Here is a 14,787-nt window from a genome sequence, read left to right on the forward strand (position 1 = left end):
TTTACTTTACGACTTAGATGCCGCACTTGCTTGGCATCCAGACATACTGATTGACACCGTTAGTCAGTAGTGACAGGCATGATCTCATGCATCGGGGGGGATTCAGATTCTAGTTTTAGAGAGATTTGGGTATACACGATGTTGTTAGCTATAATACTACTTGCAGCTCTCAAAATTAGCATTCAGAGTCCATCTCTTTATTGTTATTTCATCCACCTCGCCCCAGATGGGCGGGGTAGGGCAGGTAAAGTGCCCTCCGCCACACACCGTTGGGTGGCTTGCGGACTATAAATGTAGATGTAGATGTAGAGGGGCGGGCTGCCAGCGGTGCAGTTCTCTGCTCTTCAGCCAAGCGAATTACAACAAAAGATTTACAGTGAGAAATATAATCCAAATTTGGGGCTGTTTTCTATTTTAAATTAAAAAATGGACAGTTAAAAAAATGGAAATTATGTACGTTTTAAAAACACATCGCAGGAAGGTCAAATTCTTCTGATAAAAACACTGATGCACTGTTCTTTCGTTTAAAATGTGAAGGATCTGCACTAGGGTGAGAGATATTACTGGAGGAGAGAGTGTGTTCCATAGGGTTGAGGGCTGTGGGTATAAAGACAGAGGTCTGTTAGAAAGGAAAAAAATATAGAGATGAGACATAGAAGCTGAGATGGACAGTGGGAAATACAGGTGGTGGGAAAGATAGAGGGTGAGGAGTAGTGTGTCGAGTGGGTAGGATAACGGTTGCAGGAGGAAATGGATGGCGGTGGATGGAGAGGGAAACGAGCCCTGATGTTGAACGGGATAGGGGGAAAAGTTAAAGTTAGTAGGAGATATAAATATCAGGGCGAATGTCGTTGTGTGGGAGAGGGAGTTGGATGAAGTTGCATTGGGATAGGATGTGTAGTGTGTGTAGGTGAAGGGACAAAGGGATGTGTTTGTGAAGGCATGGCAGGAGACAATGTAATGACAGGAATCTAGTTAGCGGACAGTATAAGAGATGAGGAGGTGTTCGATGTAGCTGATGAGAGGTGTGAATTTGATGAGATGGTATATGATTCAGGTGGAGGAAGGTAAACGGATGCAGAAAGCAAGACGGAGTACATGGTGTTCAAGTAGTTGGAGAGATTTCTAGAACTTTCACAAGCTGCGACATCGTTGCGAAAAAACACAGTGACCCGTATATGTAATAAGTTTCCTTTAATTTACGTCTATGATCACAATCTTTTTTGTTTAACAGATTACCGGTTTCGGTCTTTAATGACCATCATGCCACTATGGCTGCAGTACATTAGGACTTTATTTTTATGAAACAGATCTGATGATGGTCATTAAAGACCAAAATCGGTAATCTGTTAAACAAAAAAGATTGTGACCATAGACGTAAATTAAATGAAACTTATTCTTGAACTTTGTTCGGGTAGAGAACCATGCAACATTTGCATAGCAGAGGATGGGTCAGATCAGGGTTTTGTAGACGTGGAAAGGTTCCCACGTTAGTTGCTGGTCGAGCATCAGTCAAAGATATTTTAGTGGGTTAGTTAGCTGGAAGGGACAGTTGTAAATGGTATAGTAGAAGTCATGGTGGCGGAAGGTGGGGTTGGCTCATCCTATAATTATTGCCTGGGTTTTGGTGGGGTTGATCTTGAGGAGCCTTTGGTTACACCAGGATGTAAACTGATTGATGCGGATTTGGAGGGATTGTTGGAATTCCTGGAGTGTAGGGTAGAAGGCGAGGAAAGCGGTGTCATCAGCATACTGAAGGAGATGGACTGGTGGAGGTGGTTTGGGCATATCACCAGTGTAGAGGAGATAAAGGATAGGAGAGAGGCTACAGCCTTGGGGCACTCCTGCTGTGGGACAGAAGGTACAGAAATTGATATTGTTAATAGCGACAAAGAATCGGTGATTAGACAGGAAGGATGCAATAAAGTGGACATAGTTAATTGGAAGTGCGTATGTCTGGTGTTTGAAAAGGAGGGCATACACGGTCGTAGGCTTTTTCTACGTCGAGGAAGACAAAAATAGCTGGTTTACGGGAGTTGAGTTCGTGGGATAGGAGGTGGGCGAGATGCAGGAGCTGGTCGTTAGAGGAGACAATGAGAAAGAAGCCGCACTGGTTTACAGTTGGGATGCGTTGGGAGCGGATGGATCCGAAGACTTTGCTAAACACTGATGTGAGGCTGATGGGGTTGGAGGAGGAGGTATCAGTAGGAGGTTCGTGGGGTTATTCAGAGCTTCGCTATGTACTTTTAAGCTTGCGCATTATAGCAGTGTATTTATATATACTATAGTTTTTAACTGTTATTCACTCTGATCATTTTGGCTGTTAATGTAAATATTTTATTAGAATTTTTTAGAACACCAGTCATCTATAATAACTGTCATGGTTTATTGTTACGGAAAGATTTAGCAATTGAACACTAACGTAGCTCACAGCGTGCAGACGCCGTCTGCCGAAAGCTCAGGGGCCTGGTGTGTTTTCATATCCGTTGTGATGTGTGCAACCAGAATATGCGCTACAACTTCGGCATGTTTATGATGTAAAGCTTTACTGAAGGCCTGAACCAGTTTGGTTTGCATTGGACTGCGCCACATGTCAGTTTTGGGGACAAAAGGTATTACATACTAAAAAAAAACTTTATGTCATCTTGTGTTTCATTCTATTCTACAGGACACCCGCAGTGTTTCTAAAACCGTTGGCAAGGGGCATTTACCTGCTGGGATAGTTTATGCGCAGTATCCCATCGCACCTAAGTATCAGTAAGTTGTCTGATATTTTCTTGGTAATCCAGTCTCACTAAATGGGTTCACGCCACAACTGTGAAATTTTGTATTTCTTCCGTAGGCCAGTCCGAAGATGCCTGAATAAAGATGAAACGCGTCATTGGGAAATAATTAAAAAAATTAGCACTGCTACGAAGACTGATTGTTTCTTAATATCATATGCTGGTGAGCTTTAATTATGTGAGCTGGACTTTAACTTGGGTTGTCTTTTTTACGCACTATAAGTGTAGCGTGAGTGACGGAAGCAGCCAACCCTCTGAGATTCAAGGTAGGGCTACTTTTAGCAAATTGCAGGAATTGACAGCTGACGTAAACGTCTGAGGGATACCAATGAGATCAGTGGATTTTTTAAAAACTCTCTCTCTCTCTCTCTCTCTCTCTATTTTCTAACTTTTTCGAGCAGCACGATGTCCTATATATCGTGTTTTCGTAGGCGGAGATTAAACGACCAGCACAACATTCGCCTAAACATAAGGGGGAAACCGCTTAAAACCAGACAGATGATGACTGGTGTACCAGATCAAAGGTTTTTGCATCGCCTTACGGTTATCATCCGGTCTGACTAACCTCCCTGTCTCGCAACTTACAACGGAATGGTCTATTCCATCTTGTCGAAACCTACACAGCCAAAATTTTAGCTGCTAAGACGCGCTGCAATTAATTTTTAAAATGTACGTTACATTCCTACTGCGTGAAGAACCACTAACAACAGCAGTTTGTAGAGCCCTTCCTGTCTAGCATGCGATCCAGGGCATAAGCAGACGCATAGATGACAAGAGAAAGTAGCGCCACGTAACGCGAAGTCCGAAATAAACACACGTAAATTTTTAACACTTAAACTATACAAAAAATGTCTCACGTACTTACAGTCCATATCGACGGATAAGGTGTAGCAGATGTATCTGATACACAAGTGAGTAGAAAATCTAGGCAGTGTAACATGTTGCATTACAGACGACTTCCATCAATCAGTATTTTAATTTGTTGACGTGAAATATGTTATAACAATTCCTGTAGCACAGTTCTTACGACAATGTTTGAATAACATCTTTTTACTAGCAATGAAACAGTTCCTTGTTTATTCCCTGTAGTCCTCACCAAAATACGAAGTGTCTGTTGGAGACGAAAACAAACATTTTCCTTACACCAGGCACACTTGATAAAAGAAAAACTATTGTATTTAAACACTTCACAATAATTACTAGCTTTATTTACAAAGAACTGGAATGGAGTTAAAATGGTCGTGGCCGTTGTTCTGCATATTGTGCAGTATATCAGGGATACTTGATCTAATTCGTAAAATGTGGTGTTGCAAACTTACAACGCAGAAATGACTCAAGTTCAACAACACTTTTCTGCTGATAAACCTGAAATGACAAAGTGCTAACGGTCATGCCCGACAACGTTCTGAAAAATGCTTTAGACTGTTGAAAAAATTTTCATCAATGGACTAACCAACGCTATTAGTTCTGGGTGGAGTCTAAATTATATTAGCAGTCGTTTCGTTGTCCTCCTAAAGACAGAGGTGTCGTTATGTCTAGGCCAAGAGTTCAACAAAAGTAATGAATTATCTTCTGTAAATGGTAAGAAAAATGTTTCGGAAGTAACATTGAAAATCATTCTCTCCCATTTTTCCAGATTTTGTTTCATGATTAAATTTTTGTAAATAAACAGTCCTTTTTAATTTTTTGAACTAATTTTCCTTGACGTTCTTGAAGATATATAGAAAGCTTTGGAATCAGTAATCCACTGGTATTTATAAGTGGCTTTGTTGTATACGATTGTTGTAGACGAATGTGTCACAACATTCATCAGCTGCGTAGGTATCTATCTTTCTTTCGTTCGAAATGATAAAGTGTGGTTTGCACGAAACATGACTGGCTTTATATGCAGTATTCTAACGGATAACAACAAGCTTCGGCTTCACATCAGCTATGAATTTCTCTATAGTATTGCCCAGTAATGACATCTCCCCTACACGTTTAATTGAGGTAAATTGCGAAATCTTGCTACTTCCTTTTCAGTGTAAGTTCCTGAATCTGTTTAATCAGGTCGAAAAACACTGTAAATCAGTAATGTTCATCTCACTTGCAAAGCAGAACACCCAGTCTAGTAGATCTCCCTCGGTAATGGTCCATGGACTGTCAAGAACAGTTCTAAATCGAAACTTCCTGGCAGATTAAAACTGTGTGCCGGACCGAGACTCGAACTTGGGACCTTTGCCTTTCGTGGGCAAGTGCTCTACCGACGGTTTTTTTTTTTTTTTTGACGCTACCCCTTTTTTTTGTAGTGGACCGGTGGGGGCACGGGGGGCAAAGCGGGCAGGGGTCGAAACCTGAGGCCTGGCCACAGTGTCCCCCTCACCACCACCGAACCTTTGGTGCTTAGGGAAGTGGGAGAAACAGGAATCAGCAGTAGTGGAAGGCGTTGTTATTTATTTATTTGCATGTGTTTTTGTAATATTCACTAATAGCATGAAATTATGGGAACACATATGCGAAAGAGAAAAGAAATATAAATTCTGGGTAAAGAAAAAGAAAGGAAAAAGGAAAAGCAAAAAGAAATAAAATCCGCGCAATCTGCGACGCGCTCTCCCATCCGTGGAGGTCAGAAGTAGAATAGATCGTAGGCGGTTGAAACTCAGACACCGCCGGGGGAGGAGGGGTGGGTGCCCTCTGTGCCAGGCACCCCCCAACTCAGTGGAGGTCTAACGAAGACCGCTCGAAGATAGCAAATAATGTTCGGTAACGTGGCGTGTTTTCGAGAGCTGCATGGGCTGTTCGTAAATAGGTCCAGAAGTCGAGGCGGGATTTAGGTCCCTCATGAAAGAGATAAGCGACCGCCCACCCTTTGACCCACGTAATAGCATGACATTTGGCGGCGGGAAGCTGTCTGTCCTCCGGGTATAGAAACATTCGAGGGTCGACTGTGTCTGGTGGCACCCGGAGATAGCAGGCAATGATTTGCGGCCGGCCGGTGTGGCCGTGCGGTTAAAGGCGCTTCAGTCTGGAACCGCGTGACCGCTACGGTCGCAGGTTCGAATCCTGCTTCGGGCATGGATGTGTGTGATGTCCTTAGGTTAGTTAGGTTTAATTAGTTCTAAGTTCTAGGCGACTGATGACCTCAGAAGTTAAGTCGCATAGTGCTCAGAGCCAAACCAAACCAATGATTTGCTGCACGAAGCGCCATACATCTTGCGATGAGGCGCATGTCAGACGGTGTTCATCAGTGTCCAGTTGCTGGCAAAGGAGACAAAGAGGGGATTCTGACAAGCCAATGTTGTGCAGGCGCTGCTTCGTGGCAAATTTCCTGTTGACTATGTGATACCACAGTGCCCGGACGTTCGTAGGGAGGAAGGGCTGGTGTACGGTAGTCCACACTATGGGCCACTGGATGGAGGGGTGTTTGGTCTCCATCACATTCCGGGGAACACAGCGCAGCAACAGGCTGTAAAAATCCTTAGTCCTAGGTGGGCGTGTATCTGGGAGACTGGTATGTATGTAACTGTAGTCGACGAAAAAGGTCGAAATATGGGACAAATGAGGCACGATATGGCCGACAGACACCGGTGGTGAGGTGGAAGCAGGTAGGAGGACCTCAAGAAGCTGCGTGTTAGAGATGTACCCTGGCCCATCCACTGTTTTCTCATGGTACTCATGTACAAGGCTGCAGCTCGCATACGGACATTGACGAGCCCGACGCCACCATACCGTGAGAGCAGGGTAAGTGTCTCATAACGGACTTTAAACATTGAACCAGCCGTGAGATAATAGCCAAAAGCCGCCTGAAGGTTGCGCCCAATTGCAGTTGGCAGAGGGAGAACTTGCGCGATGTGAACCAATTTTGATGCCACATAAAGATTAATAAACGCAACCCGTTGAAGTGTGTCCTGGCGGCGCAAGAGGTTCTGGCGGACGTCGTTGCGGATGACGTGTAACAGGCGACGGAAATTCGTTGCCGCCGTACGTGTGACCGTGGGGATAAAGGTAATGCCCAGGTACCGGAAAGTCCGCACAAGCGGCAGGGGTGCCACTTCACCCTCCTGGAGGCCTCGTCCAATGTGGATTGCAGAAGATTTGGCGACATTCATGGCACTGCCAGCGGCAGCCCCATAACGGGTAATCAATTCGAGGACATCCCGAATCTCAGAGCCGGAGCGAATGAGGAGGAGGAGGTCATCAGCATATGCCCGACATCGAAAAGTGTGTTGGCGTAGGGTGAGGCCAGAGAGCTTGGTCGTCAAGCCCCCGATAAGGGGCTCAAGGGCAATGGCATACAGGAGGGTAGAGAGGGGGCACCCCTGCCGTATCGAACGGCAGATAGGTACCGGCCCTGCTATACGTCCATTGACTTGGACACGTGAACTGGCACTGTCGTAAAGACGCCGGATGACGTCGAGAAACGGAGGGGGGATGCCCATTCGGGCTGCCACCGAAAACAGGAAACGATGACGCACTTTATCGAAGGCGCTGTCGAAGTCTATAGCGACGACCGCTGCCCGGAGCCTGCAGGCCGCCGCTATCGCAATTAAGTCGCGGCATTCCCCTGTGGCAGTCTGTATGTTAATCTGTCCGCCAGGCGTCGTTTGCTCTGGCGAGAGGATATGAGGGAGTGTAGTTCGGAGCCACATTGCCAGTAAGCGCGCGAAAATCTTGTAATCGGCATTGAGGAGGGTGAGCGGTCTGTAACTCGTGACCATCGAACCACGGGCTGGTTTGTGGACTGGTATAATGATGCCCTCAGCAAAGGCGGGTGGGATTGCTTGATCAGATGTTATCAGTTCTTGATACATAGTCGTCCACCGTGGGGCCATGAGGTCCCGAAAGGTACGGTAAAACTCAATCGGTAAGCCGTCAATGCCGGGCGATCTGTTGACTGCACCCTTGGCGATTGCGTTGTTGACTTCGTCTAGCGTGACCGCCACTGTTAAAGCATCCGCCTCCGTGTGGGGGAGGGTGCGCGTGACGTAATGCAAAATGGAGTCGTCTGCTGCAGTTTCAGCGTCGTCATCACTATAAGTACGACGGTAGTGCTCGACGAATGCGCGGACGATGTCATTCTGAGTGGTCACCTGCGTTCCATGAGGCGTGGTCAGAGTGCTGATGATCTGCCGACGACGCCTTCGTTTGTCGGACACTATATCATGCATGGATGGAATTTCTAAATCCGCGTGATCGTGGCGCCGCGTCCGTATCACGACCCCTTGCAGTTTCCGGCGTGCCAGCGCAATTATCTTCGCCTTAGTTCTTTGCCGTTCCAACTGGTTGTCCGGGGTTGGCGGTTGAGCATCCAGATCTCGGAGAATCGCGTAATAGAAGTCGACAGTGGTGCGATGCCAGTCGGCCATGTCCTTCCCGTATCTCATCAGTGTCCTCCGGATCGCCGGCTTGGCGCAGTCCAATCACCATGTCAATGTCGAGTGGTAGCGGGGAAGGCGTCGTTCGCAGGCTGTCCACGTTTCAGTGACTTGTTGGCGACACGCCAGGTCATGCTAGTGTGAGGTACTGAGTTTCCATGGCGCACGGCTGCGCCATACTGATTGCGGTGGAAGGAGGACCGTACAGATGTAGGCGCAATGGTCGGAAAAGGCCAGCGGCCAGCGTTCGGCGCCCCGTATCGCAGATCTAAGAGTTTGTGAGACATATATCCTGTCTAGTCGGCTTGCGGAATGACTTGTAAGAAAGGTATGGCCAGAAAGGTCGCCATGTTGTACTTCCCAGGTATTGTGAAGCAGGAGGTCTCGCACCACTATACGTAGCTCCTGGCATGTAGTGTAGTGGGGAATCTGATCTTTAGGATGCAGAACGCAGTTAAAATCACCTCCTAGCAGGCAATGGTCATAACGCCCTAAAAACAGGGGAGCTATTTCCTCGGAATAAAACTGGGCTCTTTCATGCCGTCGGTCGGTGCCTGAGGGAGCGTAGACATTAATGATGCGTGTCCCCATGGCAGTGAGTGCCATGCCCCGAGCTGATGGAAGGAAGGCAACATCGGTCACAGAAATCCCGTGGCGGATGTAGATGGCCACCTCGCGGCCCATAGGATCACTCGCGGAGGCATGGGCGGTATAGCCATCGATATCCGGGAGACTAGCCAAGTGAACTTCATGCAGAAGGGCGAAATCAATATCCGAAGCCCAGAACATCTCCTGCATAAGGCGGATTTTCACCCTGGAACGGATGTTGTTGGTGTTGATGGTTGCTATCCGGTAGGCCTGGTGTCGGATTGCTGGAGACTGGTCCACTCCGCCGTCCGCGCAAGGGAGTGGGCGTCGCAGCGGAACGTTATCCCGCTGGCCCGCAGGGGAGTCTGGGGAGAGGATGATTAGTGGTGCGGCCGTGACGGCGCAGGGTCCCGAAACGGCTCCTGCTCCATGACCTCCTCCTCGTGCCACGCCGTGGAAGCAGAAACTGGTGTATCGTCCATTTTGTCTGCAGAAGATGTTGTAATTGTGCGTGGTGTAGTGTCGCCTGTGATACGTTCATGATTTAGTTCAGCGTCAGCACGGGGCGCAGGCACACCGATAGATGTCTCCGCGCTCATTACGTCTCCGTCAGCAGTAGCGGGTTCTGAGGCATCGTGCTGGTCGACGGTTACGTCCTCCTCGACTTGTAACGTCTCCTCTTGGCCGGAAACTGTGCGACGTCTTCGCTTGCGACGTTTCGGGGAACGTTGTTTCCTTGTGCGACCCTCCGTGTCCGACGACGGAAGGGAGCCGCGTCGTTCTAGCAGAAAGGCCGCTGTAGGAACGATGAGCGAGTCGATCTCCATCGTGTTTCCGAGATCAGGGTCAGCGTCTGGTTGCGCCGGCATCTTCGGAGCGGCGTCAATGGCCGGCCGAGGCGGCGGGTCGTCCGAGGCGCTCTCCGTCGGGGTCTGGTCGGGCTCGTTGGTGGCGTCGTTTGTGGTGACCGGGCGACGTTGCAAAGTGGTAGGAGAAGCCAGAGCAGCGGCATAGGTCACCGGTAGCACTGTAGGTTGCGACGTGGGTGGTTCTTCGGCAGCTGGAAGTTGCGTAATACGCCATTGTAGGCATTCGGATCTAAGGTGGCCTTCTTTGCCGCACCCGGAACAGGTCCGTAGCTGGCCATCGTATATAATTATGGCACGGCATCCGCCGATCTGTAAGTAGGACGGGACGTGGCTTCGGAGATCTATGGTGACCTGTCGGACCCCGTTTAGGACAGGATACGTCCGAAACTGTGTCCACTTCTCCGCAGTGTGGCCGTGGACTGTGCCGTATGGGCGTAGTGCCGCGACGACTTCCTCAGCTGGAAGTTCGAATGGTAATTCGAAAACGCGTATCGTTCGCATACCTAAGCCTGCGTGGTCGACGGTTACCTCCCCCACATTGCCATCAGCGTGACAGAAGCGGAGCCCCTGTTTGGTCTCACGTAGTATGCGTTCGCACGCCGCGTCGTTAATGATTTTCATATAGACCGTGCTGCTCACGATGGACAAATGTATGCCGATAATATCGGTCGCCGGGATCTTCACTTCCTCTCGCAGAAAACGCTCCACCTCGAGTGCTTTGGGTCGGGCATAATCGTTGCAGAAAGTAAATCGGAGTGTTGATTTACGGTAACGGTTCGCCATGGATCGTACAAGGTAAGCCGGCACTTAAGCAACGGCCGTCGGAAAGTAAACAAGGCGAGCTCGCGCGTCACACGAAGTCAACACGTACGCGTCCGCTCTGTTGCCCTGCCGAAGGCAGACTGTGTCTGAGCTACCCAAGCACGACTCACGCCCCGTCCTCACAGCTTCAATTCCGCCAGTACCTCGTCTCCTACCTTCCAGACTTCACAGAGGCTCTCCTGCGAACATTGCAGAACTAGTAGGAGACGAGGTACTGGCGGAATTGAAGTTGTGAGGACGGGGCGTGAGTCGTGCTTGGGTAGCTCAGTCGGCAGAGCACTTGCCCACGAAAGGCAAAGGTCCCGAGTTCGAGTCTCGATCCGGCACACAGTTTTAATCTGCCAGGAAGTTCCTATCAGCGCACACTCCGCTGTAGAGTGAAAATTTCATTCTAGATACAGTTCTAAATCTTTCGAATAATTCTTCATTCTCAATTTTGCGAGTTTCATTTCCTCACATATTATGTACTTGTTGTGAATCTGTCTTCCTTTTATACAATTCATGTTCAGATTTTACAAAACGAAACCAGTTTTGGAGCCGGTCGGTGTGGCCGAGCGCTTCTAGGCGCTTCAGTCTGGAACCGCGCGACCGCTACGGTCGCAGGTTCGAATTTGCCTCGGGCATGGATGTGTGTGATGTCCTTAGGTTAGTTAGGTTTAAGTAGTTCTAAGTTCTAGGGGACTGATGACCTCAGATGTTAAGTCCCATAGTGCTAAGAGCCATTTTTTGAACTAATTTTGGACACTGCTTATGTATAAGCGTTTTCTCCCGCCTTCGTTTTACTAAGAAGTTTATAGCCTTTTTTTTCTCACTGAAAACTATTACTGTAAATTTTTCTGTGGGCTCGGAAGGTACTATATTTTTGTTCTGGACTTTAATTAGCGCAGCAATCATCATTCGAACCACAGTTCACGGAATCGACTATTTACTGTTTCCTCTGTAATGTTTGTGCAATTTCTAATTAAATGTTAACGTCATTTTGGTGAATGTCCAAAAAACTAACAAATAAATAAAATCTATGTAGGTCCAGGAGAAGAAGGTGATTTTGATTCATTCCAAACTCTTCGTATTTAATCTTTGCAAGGCTTAAAATATCAGTTGGATTACAAATTGCTGTGAAATTCTGTAAGCTGCAGGAAGACAGACGCTTTTAACAAGCACATACGAAGAAATCACAAACAAAATTCATTCCCTTGTTAACACTTGGCTATGCCGCAAAGATAACTGCTAATTATTAGGGGTATGAAATGAGTTACAAATTCTAGGCAATAGTAAGTGAACAACTGTGTCGGGAGAAACTATCAATGGAAACTTTACAAATTAAAATCGTGTCGTGCCTTGTTATCGATTTACCGAGGTGCCGTCAACCAAGGATATGTGCCCAGGCGTGCTGATCATGCAGTGCCTGCTACAGCTGCAGCAGGGTATACATTCCTCCAGGCATCTGGCGAGCCAGGAATTTGGCAAATTTCATAATTTGTTGAAAAAAAATTCGCAGTGTGTCTTAGCGGTTAAAATTTTGACATTGTGTTTCTTTTGATGTAATCATCCTGTAAAAAAAACCTTCAGGGCAGTTTCCCACATGTCGGATTAGACAGTTCCCTTGTTAGCGCATTGTGGGTTAAGCTAGACGAACATGTCAAGTTTATCTGAACACTGGTATTCAGAGAATATTAAAAAACGGTCCTGCTAGGAGATAGCAGTCAACACAGAAATGTAATTAGAAGAAAAAGGAGCAAATCAATGGGAATGCTCATTACTGAAACAAAAACCAGTCTGTAATCACAGTGCTGACTACTGATCTGATGGAATTTCATTTTCCTTGTGTCACATTAAAATGTATGCCACGGCGTGGACTTGAAGCAGGAGACTTGGGTTCAAGTCCAGGCTGTGGCACAAATTTTATTTCATTTATTCAGCTTTTATCATTAGTGAAGAAAAAATGGATACTCCATGTCTCAAGGGAAACGTAGTTACATCACATCAACAGATCACATACGACTGAGGTACAAGCAAGATTTTCCCATTACGTGTAAAGATGGGGTGCTATTCCTGTACCAGTCTCGGCAATACAGACTATTTGAGAAGGGAAAAATGGGCTGAAGGCTTGAATTGAAGTTTGTTTTAGTGAGGGCACTGGACTAGGGTGCTCCGTGCAGCTACCGTATGTTATCCATACTGCTATGGCGAAGTAATTGTTAGCACATTTGTCTAGCAAACGTGAGACCTGTGTTTAAGTCCCATTCGTGGCACAAATTTTAATTCATTTCTTCAACTTCTATCATCATCGAAGATAAGTAGTGCTGACTGACTGAAATATTGTGGTTCTGCTGGAGTTGATATGGACTCAGTGTATTTCGAGACAGCAGAGCTGTTGCACAGGTTTGCATTCTGTGGGGAGTGTAATGCAATAGATTTTTTGGTTGTGATTTTCGAAGGCGATTATCATGAGTTAACCTAAGAAGGTTTCCTTCTTCGTAGTGAGGCTAATCGCAGGCTGGAGAAAATTTTAGTTGACGCAACGTTTAAAATTACATTCTCATCTCTTGTCAACAGGTGCTGCCAGGATGGCTGGACGTTAGTTGAGGGTAGCACGGAGTGCGAGCCGTCGCCAGAAGGGAGTGGTGGAGAGGGTGACGTGGAAGGCATGGTGCTGGTACCTGAGGACCTGCGGCGAGTGTTTGGCAGTCCACCGTGCCCTGAAGGCTTCATCGAGGCCTCGTTCGAAGAGATCGACATCCTCGACAGTGGCACAATATATGCTTTCAATCAGACTCACGCCCCCTACAACGTCTCCCAGTACTGCCTTGCGGTATGCCAGCTCATTCTCTTTCGATATGTCTTAGTTAAGGATCTTATCAGAAAGAACTCTTTGCTTACTACAGTGCTGATCTATTCTTCTTTTAAAACATATTGCAAGGGTAAATGTATTATTGTAGCCAAGACAGACACGAAGCCCACGCCTACCACAGTAATACAACTAAATATGCCAACTAGCTCCGCAAATGACGAAGAAATTGAAGAAATGTGTGATGAGATAAAAGAAATTATTCGGACAACGAAGGGAAACGAAAATTTAATAGTCGTGGGGGATGAAATTTGATAGTAAGAAAAGGAAGAGAAGGAAAAGTAGTAGGTGAATATAGAATGGGGGTAAGGAATGAAAGAGGGAGCCGCCTGGTAGAATATTGCACAGAGAATACCTTAATCATAGCTAACACTTGGTTTAAGAATCATAAAAGAAGGTTATACACATGGAAGAGGCCTGGAGATACTGGAAGATTTCAGATAGATTGTATAATGGTACGTCAGAGATTTAGGAACCAGATTTTAAATTGGAAGACATTTCCTGGGGCAGATGTGGACTCTCACCACAATTTATTGGTTTTGAACCGTAGATTAAAACTGAATAAACTGCAAAAAGGTAATGCTTTAAGGAGATGGGACCTGGATAAACTGAAAGAACCAGAGGTTGTAGAGAGTTTCGAGAGCATTAGGGAACGATTGGCAAGAACGGGAGAAACAAATACAGTACATGAAGAATGGGCAGTGGAAAGAAACACAGTAGAAGAAGAATGAGTAGCTTTGAGAGATGAAATAGTGATGGTTGCAGAGGATCAAGTAGGTAAAAAGACGAGGGATAGTAGAAATCCTTGGGTAACAGAAGAGATATTGAATTTAATTGATGAAAGGAAAAAATATAAAAATACAGTAAATGAAGCAAGCGAAAAGGAATACAAACGTCTCAGAAATAAGTTTGACAGGAAGTGCAAAGTGGCTAAGCAAGGATGGCTGGAGGACAGATGTAAGGAGGTAGAGGCATATATCACTGGGGGTAAGATAGACACTGCCTACAGAAAAATTAAAGAGGCCTTTGGAGGAAAGAGAACCACCTGTATGAATATCAAAAGCTCAGATGGAAAACCAGTTCCAAGCAAAGACGGGACAGCAGAAAGATGAAAGGAGTATATAGAGGTTCTATGCAAGGGCGATGTTCTTGAGGAAAATATTATGGAAATGGAAGAGGACGTAGATGAAGATGAGATGGGAGGTATGATACTGCGTGAAGAATTTGTCTAATCACTGAAATATCAAAGTAAAAAAAAAAGGCCTCAGGAACAGACAACATTCCATTAGAGTTACTGATAGCCTTGGAGAGCCAGCCGTGACAAAAGTCTACCATCTGGTGAGCAAGATGTATGAGACAGGCGAAATACCATCAGCCTTCAAGAAGAATATAATAATTCCAATCCCAAAGAAAGCAAGTGTCGACAGGTGTGAAAATTATCGAACTATCAGTTGAATAAGTCATAGCTGCAAAATACTAACACGAATTCTTTACAGACGAATGGAAAAACTGGTTGAAGCTGA

General features: G+C 46.3%; 1 protein-coding gene across 2 annotated transcripts in view; it reads left to right on the forward strand.

Annotated features, from left to right (window-relative positions):
• LOC126473763 (G-protein coupled receptor Mth2-like) overlaps positions 1-14,787 on the forward strand; it is a 641,204-nt gene that overhangs the window by 93,598 nt on the left and 532,819 nt on the right. For both annotated transcript variants that reach the window (XM_050101033.1, XM_050101049.1), the window contains exon 3: positions 12,973-13,228. In XM_050101033.1, the coding sequence (XP_049956990.1) occupies positions 12,973-13,228 (256 nt within the window). The remainder of the gene's footprint in view (positions 1-12,972; positions 13,229-14,787) is intronic.

The sequence above is a fragment of the Schistocerca serialis genome, chromosome 1 (genome assembly GCF_023864345.2).
Source record: "Schistocerca serialis cubense isolate TAMUIC-IGC-003099 chromosome 1, iqSchSeri2.2, whole genome shotgun sequence".
NCBI classification, from domain to species: domain Eukaryota; kingdom Metazoa; phylum Arthropoda; class Insecta; order Orthoptera; family Acrididae; genus Schistocerca; species Schistocerca serialis.